This window comes from Phodopus roborovskii, unplaced genomic scaffold (assembly GCF_943737965.1).
Source record: "Phodopus roborovskii unplaced genomic scaffold, PHOROB, whole genome shotgun sequence".
NCBI lineage: Eukaryota > Metazoa > Chordata > Mammalia > Rodentia > Cricetidae > Phodopus > Phodopus roborovskii.
This window is the reverse complement of record NW_026125052.1, coordinates 21477863-21490409: the sequence shown is the minus strand read 5'-3', so window position 1 is coordinate 21490409 and position 12547 is coordinate 21477863. Positions and strand designations below refer to the sequence as shown.

Below are 12547 nucleotides of genomic sequence, written 5' to 3'. Positions count from 1 at the left end.
CAGGCTAGCCTTGAACTCAGAGATCTGCCTGCCTCTGCCTCCGGAGGGCTGGGCTTAAAGGTGTGCACCACCACTCTTGGCAGCTTATTAATTTTTTAACTTATTTATATGTATGTGTCTATGAATGTCTGCTCTGTGTGTGTCCTCAGAGGCCAGAAGAGGGCATTGGCTAGAGTTATACACAGTTATGGACTATCTGATGTGGGTGCTGGAAACCAAACTCTGGTCCTCCAAAGGAGCAGAAGTGCTCTTAACCTCTGAGCCATCTCTCTTCTTGATCTACTAAGTACGAATCAATTTCCCCGAGATGATGGAGGGGTCAGTCTACTTGAGGAGAACAGGCTGTTGCTACACACTGTAGGGAGGGCCTGACTTGAAGATGAGGGAGGTAAAGGGGCATGGAGGAGGAAGTCCACTCAGCTAAGAAAGAATAGAGAAATAAGTAACAATTAGTCAGCAGAGAAGAGAGGAAGGGATGCTTCAGCGGGCAAACAGCAATGGGAAAGGCATTCTGGGATACATTTTGGCAACCAGAGCCTAGAGCAGGGAAGGAAGTGATGGGATTCCAAACTAGAGGGTTCAGCAAGGACTGGGTAATGGGGGGTTAGGGTTTCAAATACCACGGTGAAAGAAACCAACCTCTAGTCTAGAACTTTCCCTAGGAGGCAAGGCTGCGCATATCTATAATCTCAGTTATTTGTCTGAAGATGGGAAGATTATGTTCAAAGGTAGCCTGAGCAATTTAGCCAGCCCCTGCATCAGAATAAAGGAAGGAATGAAGGAAGGGAATAGGAAATGTTAGCTCAATGGTAGAGTACATGCTTGGCATTCCTGAAACTCTGAGTTCAATTCCTATGACTACAAAAAAAAGGGGGGGGGAGTAGGGAGGAAGAGTGGTAAACTGGGACTGGACAGATGGCCCAGCAGTTGCACTAGCTGAAAGAGGGGCGGTGGTGGCACACACCTTTGATCCCAGCACTCTGGAGGCAGAGGTAGGTGGATCTCCGTGAGTTCGAGGCCAGCCTGGTCTCTGAGTTCGAGGCCAGCCTGGTCTGCAGAGCGTGTGCCAGGACAGGCTCCAAAGCTACACAGAGAAACCCTGCCTGGGGGGGAAGGAGGGGAGAGCACCGGCTGAGCAATCATGAAGACTAGAGTTCAAATCCCAATAGCCAAATATTATCATCTCTGGAGGCCCTGAAACCTTCTCTGGCCTCCAGATACACACATACACACAGACACCGGTCTCCTGATGCACACATTCATACTCTCATGAAGACACAAAAATAAAAGGGGGCTGGTTCAGTGGGTAAAAGTGCCAGCTGCCAAGCCTGATGCTCTAAGTTCGATTGAGTTTGATCCTGGGACCTGCATGGTGGAAGGAAAGAATTCCTACAGTTTGTCCCCCACCCCTAAACACACAGTGACATGCATGTATTCTACCCCACTTCCACACATACACAAATAAATAAATGTTTTAAAAAAAAAAGCTGGGGTCAGGGTTGGGGGAGAGAAGCCTCCTTATGATCTAGTTTGTATGTATGGCCGAAGTGGGCTCCTTATGGTGCCTAAGTCAGTAATTAGAATCCACTATGGAGGCTGAAGATGACAGTTCCTGTTTCTACTGAATCACCAGCTCCAAAGCCTGGGTAGTACTGCCCCTCACAAACCCTTCGAGTCGTCAGAAAAGCTGACCAGGGCAGGACAGGAGGCCCAGATTTACGCTGCATGGACACAGGTTCCTTGGACACCCCACTAGGAAGGCAGACAGCCCTTACTGTAACCCGCAAAAGCACTTTGGGTAGACGTCAAAGGGAGGGAAATAAGAACCCCTCACCTTGGGGTGGGGGAGTCCCCAAACCCAGATGAGGCAAGAGACTCAAGAACTCTTAGGCAAATGTCACTTCTGGCTTTTTGTTTTCTCCTCTTCTAGACAAAGCCACTGGATTCTGTGGTCCCTCCGGAAGGCCAGTCATTTCCTGAGGAGATATCAGGCCAGCCCAGACCTCATTGTTCTGTTTCCAGCTATGGCCACCATTACCTGACCAGTACCAGAGCTGGTCTCTCTGTGGGCTTCTGGAGAAGCCACCAGAGTAGTTTCTGCTTTTCACACAGCGGATTTCTGGTCTGTGACGGAGAAGAGAATTCTGCCCCCAAGGTATGGCCAGAAGGCAGAACTAAGTGTGAGACTGGGTCTGAGAGAATCTTCCTCTCAGGATGCAGCTGAGGTGGGCCTCAGTCAGCAAGATGCACCAGGCTGTCCTGCTTACACTTCTTCTCTGTAAGTTTTTAACTTACTTTTCTCTTTAGTTTCATGAGACTTGAAGTTAGTGAAATAAACAGATTTCTTCCCACCCCTCCTTGTCTCTTCCAGATTCAAGCCTTCAGGCTCAGGAGAACTGTAAGTCCTGATGTTTTTATGTAGCTTTGTGTTTGGTGTCTTTTCTGAGATTCTCAGCTTGTCAGACTGCTTAGAGTTGGTATTTGTAATGACTGAGAAAAATATTTCAAAGGATTTTTATAAAGAGGCTTATAGAACAAAATGTTGTAAGTCTTCAAGAGTGTGTTTTCAAAACATGGAGTAGGAGATTGTTCCAGGACATAGTCTTAGATCTTGGTGGGTTGCTATTTGTTGTAATTGGGCAGATGATTTTTTTTCTTTGAGATGGGATTTCTCTGTGTAATAATAGTCTTGGCTGTCCTGGAACTCACTCTGTAGACCAGGCTAGCCTTGAACTCATGAAGATCTGCCTGTCCCTGCCTCTGAGTGATGGGATTAAAAGTGTGCACCACCACTGACCAGCGGGGAGATCATTTTTTAAAAATCCAATGCTCCATTATTTGTTTGCAGTCTTTCTATCTTAAATTGTTTGTTTTTACATCACACTACATTTCCAAGATCTTCTATTTTGGATTGGGTTTGGTGTCTGTGATCCCAGCTCTTGGGAGGCAGACACAGAAGGACCAGTAGTCAAGGCAAGCCTTGGTTACACAGCAAGTTTGAGGGAAGCCCAGGCTATATGAGCTCCTGCCTGAAGCAAAACAAAACCAACTCCCCAAAATCAAAAACTTTTTAAAAAATTGTTTTGGTTTATAAATGAGACACAGCTGACTTGACACACTCATGAAGGCCAAGGCACTGATTATAAAATGGATGTTGGGACTCCCTTTCTCCTAGGATATTAAAGGGGAAGGCCATATCTCCTCTTCTACCCACAAGGGTATTTGTAGCTGAGAGCTTCTCTACCTGCACATGGGGAAGGGTTCTGTCTTAAAATCTGACCCATCATCCACTCTGAAATTTCAGTATAGGGTTTTGTTCTGCTTGATCTGGGATTCTGAAGGAAGGGCTCAGCCCAGCCCAGCCCAGGAAAAAGGCCACAGGTTAAATTCTCTGGCAGTTCAAAGTCACTTCGGGGTTGCAGTAAGGACCCTGGGTTGCAGGCTCACCCACCCCTATAGCTCTTTTGAGCTGACATACATACATGATGCTACTGTGTTGAGCCAAGGATGGAACTGTGGCCCCAGGATGGGGAGGACTGTGGTCCATAAGTCTCTGGTCAGTCTGTACCTGCGTAGGTGTCTGGCTCCCTTAGAAGCTTGTGGAGGTAAACAGTGTGTTATCTTCAAGCCATCCCCACTTACGGATGGGGTTGCTGAGCCTCAGAAAGACATGACTCAGCCTGAAAAGCCAGGGGTTGTCAGAACCTACCATCAGATCTCCACTACCTAAGACCCAGATGTCTGTCTGTCTCTGTCTTTTGCTTTGCTTTGCTAGGTCTGGTTTGAGACAGGAGCCTCACATTGTAGCCTAAGGTAGGCTTGAACTCACTGTGTAGCCCACGCTGCCCTTTGAACTCTAAATTCTCTTGCCTCAACCTCCTAGTGCTGGGATCACAGCTGTGCGTCACCACCCCGGCATCACTCATCTTTAAGTCCGATTTCGCGTTGTTTCTTGGGCCCTTTCCCCTTTGCTGTAAAACACATGGTCCACAGACCCTGTGGCATGGAGTGGGCTAAGGCTGAGATTGGAGTGGAGGAGATGACTTGCTTGCCCTGTTTACAGGGGTTAGTAAATGACAAGGGTGTTCACTCCTAGCCCACCTTTACAATTTAAACTTCTGTCCCATTTATTCCCCACCCGGCCATGTCCCCTCTCTCTGTCTCTGTCTCTCTTTCATACACAGGCTGTCATGCACCTCAAACTCACTATGTAGCTAAAGGTGACATTGACTTTCTGGTCGCCTTGCCTTTGTCTCCTAAGGGCTGGGATTATAGGCACACATCACACCAGGGTTATGCAGTGCTGGGGACCAAAACCAGGGCATTAAGCGTGCTAGGCCAGCACTCTACCAACTGAACTACATACACCCCTGCCCTCCCCTGTGTCTTGCCTGGATTCTGCTCTGCCAACCCTAGAGGGTTCTTGCTCCTCAAGATTCCATAGCCTATTGCCCACTGCTCCTTCCCTCTTTCTCTGCTTCAGATGTCACCAGCTGTAAGAAAAATGAGCCAGAGAGGCCGACAGTGGGCTGGGACTGCTTATTGGAACAGCGTGGGGCCTCAACCTTTCTGAGGGATAAAGACTGAACATGCTTATTGGGGCTGGGGTGTGTGTGTGTGTGTGTGTGTGTGTGTGTGTGTGTGTGTGTGTGCGCGCGCGCGCGCGCACGCGTGCATGTGTGTGTCTACCAGGAAGTTACAGTGATTTATTTATTTATTTATTTTTGTGGTTGGACTGGAAGCGGAATGGGTTCTTTTGATACCCAGACATACTGTTTCTGCAGATGGAGTGAAACCGGCGGGCTAGGACTGAGCCATTCTTGATGGCTAGGGGCTATTGCTCAGGGCAGCCTAACTCAAGTCCTCATGACCTGAGGCTATTATACAATATATCCTAACTCACTGGGCATTGGTGGCACATGCCTTTAATCCCAGCACTTGGGAGGCAGAGGCAGGCGGGTCTCTGAGTTTGAGGCCAGCCTGGTCTACAGAGCGAGTTCTAGGACAGCCTCCAAAGCCACAGAGAAAACCTGTCTTGAAAAACAAAACAACAACAACAAAAAAACAAAACAAAACAGAGGGTAAAAAGAAGGGAGGAAGATTGTAGTGGGGGGGGGGGTGTCAGGGAGCTTCTTCCAGCTGGAGACGACGATGGTCTCAGTGGTGGAAAGGAGCAGGCTGAAGTCCCTTGCATGAAGAACAGTGAGTGGCTGGTATATATAGTTTTTGGCCATGAAGAATGGAGTGATTCTCTGGGAGGCGTAAGCTTGTAGTCTTTGTTGGAAGAGACAGCTGAAAAGGCAGGGACTTTTTCTCCATGTTTGATTCTTTCCATGAGTTGTTTAGCATTTCCATGCTGGTTTGAATGAAAACAGCCATCCTTCCCCTAGGGAGGCACAGGTACCTCTCTTTTTGGCGGTCATTAAGTCTAGCCCTCTGTGCTTCAGAGAATCCCTGCAGCCAGGGGTTTGATTTGGTAGGGTGATCAGGTAGGTCTTCCTTAACCTGATTGGTCAGTTGGCTGAGTTGTATCTGTTGTAGGGTCAGGGCCATGGGAGTGGGGTAGGGGGTTGTTACATAGAAACACTCTTTGAGATAGAGGGGGAAGTTCAGAGGGTAAAATACTCAGTAACCGGGTAAAAATATGAGTATGAGGATACTAAACCAGAAAGCACTGACTGTGAGGGACGCCGGAGTGGGAAGGAAATAAAAGCCCACCCAAAGCAGAAGGCTCATGGTAGAATTTTTGGCCGGTACCTGTGTCTTTGGGTCCCATCTCAAACCATTTGGGATTTGATGGTGTGGAAGCAACATCATCCTCAGAGGCGGACACACACCCCACCCACAGCCGTCACCAGATTTAGTTGTAGAGCGTTACAGCAGCCAGAGAAGGGAGTTGGTCCTGAGGGATGTTAAGCTGACCTGAAATTTCTCTTAGGTTGAGAACTGGTGAGAAGGCAAAGTTAGCTGATGCAAGACCGACTTCAGTCCGGCTGGATCCCCCTTCAGCAGTCACCTGAAACTGCTTTTAGGGTTAGTTTTGAGCTGGCGGAAGGGGCAATGTAGAAAGGGCAGCAGCTAGAGAAGGGTCCATTCAAGAGGCCACAATGAAACTCAGCCGACTGCAAAGACCCAGAACAAAAGTCAGTGGGGAACATTAAGAGTTAAAGTTGGCACCAGCCGGTCCCAGAGAATGTCGTTTTATTTCTCCAAGGAAGACTGTGGGATGAGGACTCTCCTCAGAGTACCCCCTCAGACCCCTGCTTCGTTTTACTATACGAGCAACTGAGACCCAGCTAGGCAGGGTCAACGCTAAGGCTAAGCAAGCCAAGCTCCACCTCCCAGGTCTCCCAAGTGGCATACGTGAGACACATGTCTCACTAGTTTGTTCCGCCTTGCCCACGCCACAAGTCAGGTCCCAGCCAAACTTGGTCCTTGTCCCTCCTTCTATCTCAGGCCTCCGGTCTATCTCTAGCTCTCATCCTCTGCAGCCTGCCTCTGTTCATTTTAGGAGATGACTTCAGCTCCATCTTGATCTAGAAACATCGGGCCTGGAGGGAACTCCCTGGGCTCCCCGCCCAACCCTGAGCGATGGCTAATCGGCCTCCCCACCCATCCTGCTGACTCCTCTCCTGGCTTCAAAGCACAGGTCCATCCTGTAGGCTGACCAGGGCCCCTGTGGGCCACCTTGGCCCGAGCCCATCCCCTCCCTCACCATAAAGACTATTCCTGTCTTCTTTCTCACTCCAAGAATCTCTACTTCCGGTTCCTTTCTCTACATAGACAAACCCAATTGGTGGCTATTGTTTCAGGGAAGAAAAAAAAAAAAAAAAAAAAGAAAAACCCAACTCGATCATGTATAAACTACCCACCCCCACCCCTCCAGACCCCTGCTGCCCCCCACCCCCAGGGGCTTCCATTCTTGTGGGACTTTGAGGCTGGTTTTAATGGCCTGTCTCCACTTCCTCCTTCCACGGCCTCCTGGCCTGGAATCTCTGCTCCCTAAGGAGGAATCACCGAAGATCACCTGATATCAAGTCTATTCATCCCAGAACTTTGCTGCCCTTGACTAAAGATCATACCCGAGATCTGGCTTCTCTGACCTAGGATTTCCTGTCTTAGTAAAACCCTCTTCCACATGCATAGCATAGGGGAGACCGGACTCTGCCTTGGGTCTGAATCTAGGTTCCACCCCACACCCACTCCTTCTCTGGAGCTCCTGATTACAATCTTCCCATAGCCAGTCTTCCTCGTCAGCATGCCAGGCCTTCAGACTTTCCCTCAGCACTAAGGTTTTGTTTCCTGTCTTAGCTTTAACCTGGCATTTTCTGTAGCCAGGAAGCTGGCTTCTACTTTTCTGTATTCAACCAGGTTAGGCATTTAAAAACCGTGGTAAAATATAAATAATCTAAATTTTATTCTTTACAAGTTCATTTATTTATATATTTTTGAAGCAGGCTCTCACTCTGTAGCCCTGGCTGGCCTGGGACTTGCTATGTAGACCAGGGTGGCCTGGAACTCACAGAGATCTGCCTTCCTCCACCTCCTGATGCTGGTATCAAAGGTGTGAGTTACTTTGCCAGACTTTTAGATGTACTATTAGTGACATTTAGAGCATTTACAGCACTGTGTAGTTGTAGAATATTTTATCAGTCTAGAAATGCAGCCTCTTTGGTCTCTTTGGCCCCCTTGATTGTCCTGTGTGCCTTTTGATTCAGCCTCAGCCACTTCATCTGAACCACCCCAGGTTGCCATGGAGTCTGAGGCCTCAGTGATCTTTGTAGAACACGCATCCCCATCCTGACCTACCTGACCCGTCTTTCCCACATTCTGCTTCCCTCCCAGAACTGCCATGCTCAGACTACACAGGTTTCTCATGTCCTTGAGCCCTGATACATGCTGTTCTGGAGAACAGTGGCTAGCCTGCCACTGGCCCAGCCGAGGAAGTCCCAGGGGACACGCATGTCCTGCACACTACGCATGTCCTTGCGCTCTCTTGAGCAAGCCGTTCCTCTCTGCATCATTGACATAACTGAGTGACATGACCAAACTCTAGCCAGCTACCCACCAGCCTGCAGTGTCTCAGACAGCAGGGGTAATTTCTTACTTTCCCTGGACGGTTCTGTAGCAGGCACAGGTGTTGGATAAATGTCACATGGATGGGAACTTGAAGTGGACTGGGAGTTGCTTGAGAGCGCACAGATGGGTCAGCGTGTTTTCTGATAACACAGAAGTTCCTCGGGGACTCGAGATTCTAGGAGCTTTGTAATTTTCCTGACAATAGTGGGTAGCGCCTGCCTCCTCCTTCCCAACTCTGAGTCATTTCCAGGTTGAGAACCAGGTGGCTGGCTGGGGCAGAGGTGGGGCTCGTCTTGCCTAGGGGCCTCCATTCAGGAAGGAGGCCCCATTATTTTAGTATTTGACATTGTATCTTTTTGTTGTTTTTTGAGACGGGGTTTCTCTGTGTAGCCCTGGCTATACTGGAACTCACTCTGTAGACCAGGCTGGCCTGGAACTGAGAGATCCACCTGTCTCTGCCTCCCAAGTGCTGGGATTAAAGTTGTGTGCCACCACTGCCTGGCTCAACAACCCTATTTTCATTTTATTATTTAAACATAATTTTATGTACTTTGCCTCCAAGTAGGTCTGTGAAGCATGTGTGTGTAGTGCCCATGGAGGCCAGAAGAGAGCATTGAATCTTCTGGAACTGTAGACCAGACTGGCCTCTCTGTAGCCCACCTGTCTCTGCCTCCTGAGTGCTCGGATTAGAGATGTGGGTCAGGACACCTGGTTCCTTAAGTTTTCTGCAATGTTCCCCACCCACTGCCCTCCTGCAGTGCTCCTGCTGGCTGGCTGGCAATATAAAGTTCCTTCCAGTGAGCCTGGTGAATATTGCACAAGTGGCCATGTGTTAGAGAAAAGTGGATGTGTGCTAGAGAACTTAGCCTTGATGAGAGACACCAGTCTCACTACAAGCATGATGGCGCATACCTTAATCCCAGCACTCAGAGGTAGAGACAAGACAGGTGGGTCTCTGTGAATTCAAAGCCAGCCTAGTCTACCTACAGAGTCCCATGCCAGCCAGGGCTACATAGTGAATCCCTGTCTCAAAAAAAGCCACACTTGGAGCTTTTGTTGAATTTGCTTTGAACTTTTCTTCCTTCCCTTCCTCTTTCTTTCTTTCGTTCGTTCGTTCTTCCTTCCTTCCTTCCTTTCTTTCTTTCATTCATTCTTTCTTTCTTTCTTCCTTTCTTTCCTGTTTCTCTGTGTAGCCCTGGCTGTCCAGCCACTCACTCTGTAGACCAGGCTGGCCTTGAACTCGCAGAGATTCACCTACCTCTACCTCTCAAGTGGTGGGATAAAAGGTTTGTGCCCCGTTGTTGAAACACTGTTTTGTTTTGTTTTGTTTGTTTTGTTTTGTTTTTGTTTTTTTAAGCTTGAGGACAGTTTTATTAGTATCTGAAAGAAAAACAACAGAGTAGCCTAGCTATGAGACTTCAGGGAAATGGAGAAGAGAGAGAACCATACCTTTTGCAATGGCGGAGGGGGTTAGCAGGCAGCAGCATGGTAGAGCAGCTGAGGATGAGCATCAGAGACTGAGTGAGAAAGCTCAGGGCACCGGAAAGCCCAGACTTTGATCAGTATCTGGGGGAAAAGGAAATAGAAGAGAAGGGACATTTACAAGGGCCAAATGGTGAACTCTGCTAGTGGCTGCAAGCAGCTGCCACAGGCAGGAGACTTCTAAGAAGAAGACATTTCTTATCTTAGCCCTCTCCTGCTTTAGGTGGAGCAGATTTCCTGGAGAGGAGGCACTCCTGGCAATTCCTGTAGATTCCAGGTGATTAACTGGCCAGGTTGGATGAAAAGGCTGGAGAGAAGATGGCTCATGCTTACTGCTTTTGCAGAGGACAGGAGTTGGGCTCCTAGCACCCGTGTTGGACAATTTACAATTGTCTAACTCCAGCTCCAAGGGTCCTTTAGCCTCTGTAGGCATTGCATCAATGTACATAAACCCATACACAAGCATACACTCATACAAATGATAAAAAATTTTAACAAAGGGACAATAAATAGTATGTAATATTTTGTTTGATTTTAACTTAAAAAAATTTTTTTAAAGATTCATTTGTTATGTATACAGTGTTCTGCCTGCATGTGATTGCCGGAAGAGGGCACCAGATCTCATTACAGATGGTTGTGAGCCACCATGTAGTTGCTGGGACTGAACTCAGGACCTCTGGAAGAGCAGCCAGAGCTCTTAACCACTGAGCCATCTCTCCAGCCTAAATTTAATTTTTTTTTGCATGTATTATTTGTGTGTGTGTGAGACACACACACACACACACACAGAGAGAGAGAGAGAGAGAGAGAGAGAGAGAGAGAACCTCAACTACTGAACAGTGGGGGCAGTGCCTGGCCTGGAAAGGCTCCTGCAGTATTTGCCATGAATGGCGTGAAGGAGGAAATAAGGCCCAGATCCCTTTAGTACCACAGCATCCTGTCTCAGTCATTGTCCAAGATAAAAATACAGAGGCAGGGGAATGAGGTGAGGTTGGGTGGGAGAGTGCGTGCTGAGCATTCAAAAGGAATTTCCAACAACCAAGAAAAAAAATTCCCAGGGAGTGTGTGCATTCACATTCCCTTCTCAACCTATAGAAGCAGAAAGCCTACAGAAAAACAAAACAAAACCTCCCAATTAGCCGGGCTTAGTGCTACATGCACCCCTTTGATCCCAGCACTTGGGAAAGCAGAAGCAGGTGGATCTCTGTGAGTTCCAGGCCAGCCTGGTCCACAGAACAAGTTCCAGGACAGCCAGGGTACACAGAGAAACCCTGCCTTGAAATTAATAATAATAATAATAGTAATGAAAGCTTCCAACTCCACCCAACTAAGGGCTATGGATACGCAGCCTGTGGTGAGAACATGCCTATCTTTCCACACTTGGTACCTTAGCCCAGCCTGAGGCCTGGGTGGCCCCAGTGGGCAGCTTGTTCAGGATGCTCAGAATTAGGGTGGAGACCACACATCAGTGTGAACAGCTCTGGGAGCAGATTTACTTCTGTCAGTCCCTGAGGATTGAACCTAGGACCTTACACATGCTAGGCATATGGTCTACTGCTAAGCTGCATCCCCGGTTAGGACAATCAAGATCGTTCCTCATGAAATTAACCTCTAGAAATAGAGAAGAGATGAGACTTTAAAACTCTCATTTATTCCGTGGCAGACAGAAGCTACCATTTCCCAAGTGTTTTGCCTGGCACTGAGACAGATTCTGTACCTCTGAGGGTAGAGTGCCTGCCTGGAGTGTTCAAACTCCTCGGCACCTCATAAACCAACCCCCTGTCTGTAAGCCAGCACCTGGGAGGTAGAGGCAGGAGGGTCAAACTTCAGGGTCTTCGCTCTCTATAGAACCGAGTCACTGACTGCCCTGCCCAAGGCGGAGGTGATCCATGGCTGTTCAGTTCCTGATAGGAAGTCAAGTCTGTCTGTCTGTCTATCTGTCTGTCTCTCTCTCTCTCTTTCTTTTGTTTTCCAAGACAGGGTTTCAGAAAGAGGTCAAGTCCTGAGAATTTTGCAATTTATATATTTCACTAGAGCGTTTCTGAATTTCCTGTTGTTTTTTTTTTATTAAGTATGAAAATTTACTGTGAAGAGTTATTTTAATTTCATCTTTTCCCTATTTATATCCACGTTACACCCTAAAACCTTCATGAAGAAGCAAGCAGGGCATGGAGGGCCGGCTCCACTTTGAGGAATTAGATAGACATGGGAACTTCCGGTTAGTTATCCGCCCCCCCCCCCCAACCCCGCTGTTTTTTGAAACAGGGTCTCACTATGCAGCCCTGGCTGTCCTGGAATTTTACTCACTGAGCCTCAGCCCTTGCTTTATGTGTTTTTGTTTTTGTTTTGTTTTGTTTATTGAGACAGGGTCTCAATATATAGCCCAGGTTAGCCTCAGACTTGCTAAGTAGCCCACACTGACCTTGAGCTCCTGATCTTCCTCCCTGTGTCTCCCAAGAGCCTGGTACCATTCTGCTCAGTTCACTGGAAGTTAGAGGATTTTGGAGACTCCCAAAGGGAAACAAACACAATCCATTGGTGGATTGTGAGCCTAAAAATGGGTCAGCAATGCTTCTCTGGGGGAACTTTGTCCAACCCTGGGATTCCAGCTCCCAGACACTATTGTGGTTGTTGTTTTTCTCCTGGAGCTAGAGGCAGACCCAGGCCTCACACATGCCAAGCAAGTGGAACTATATTCTTTGCCTCTCTATAAGACAATTTTGTGAATGTTGGGTTTTCGTGGGGGTGGGCATTGGGTTGTTTGTTTTGTTAGACCCTGGGTTTGGGGTCTAACTACTCAGGTGGGCTAGCCCCTGGAGTTTGTGCAAACAGGCATCTCCAAGGAAGGCTGCTGTGGCCAGCAAGGTATCAAGGCTCCTTTTATAGGGCATAACCACAAGTTAGCATAGATACATTAGGCATAACATGATTGGCTATATTGGCATTCTTTCATTAGCATAAGGTCAAACTACGGTAAGGGTTGTAT

The 12547-nt window shown here is 47.9% G+C and overlaps 1 protein-coding gene across 5 annotated transcripts in view; it reads left to right on the top strand.

Annotated features, from left to right (window-relative positions):
- Window positions 1-2077: 2077 nt before the first annotated feature.
- The window catches only part of Pecam1 (platelet and endothelial cell adhesion molecule 1), a 54021-nt gene continuing 43551 nt past the window's right edge, over window positions 2078-12547 (top strand). For 3 of the 5 annotated variants that reach the window (XM_051179266.1, XM_051179262.1, XM_051179256.1), the window contains exons 1-2: window positions 2084-2278; window positions 2372-2398. In XM_051179266.1, coding sequence (XP_051035223.1) covers window positions 2215-2278; window positions 2372-2398 — 91 coding nt within the window. In that variant the 5' untranslated portion in view covers window positions 2084-2214. Of the gene's footprint in view, window positions 2279-2371; window positions 2399-12547 lie in introns of all 5 variants that reach the window. The other 2 variants (XM_051179276.1, XM_051179273.1) reach the window with 2 other exon arrangements.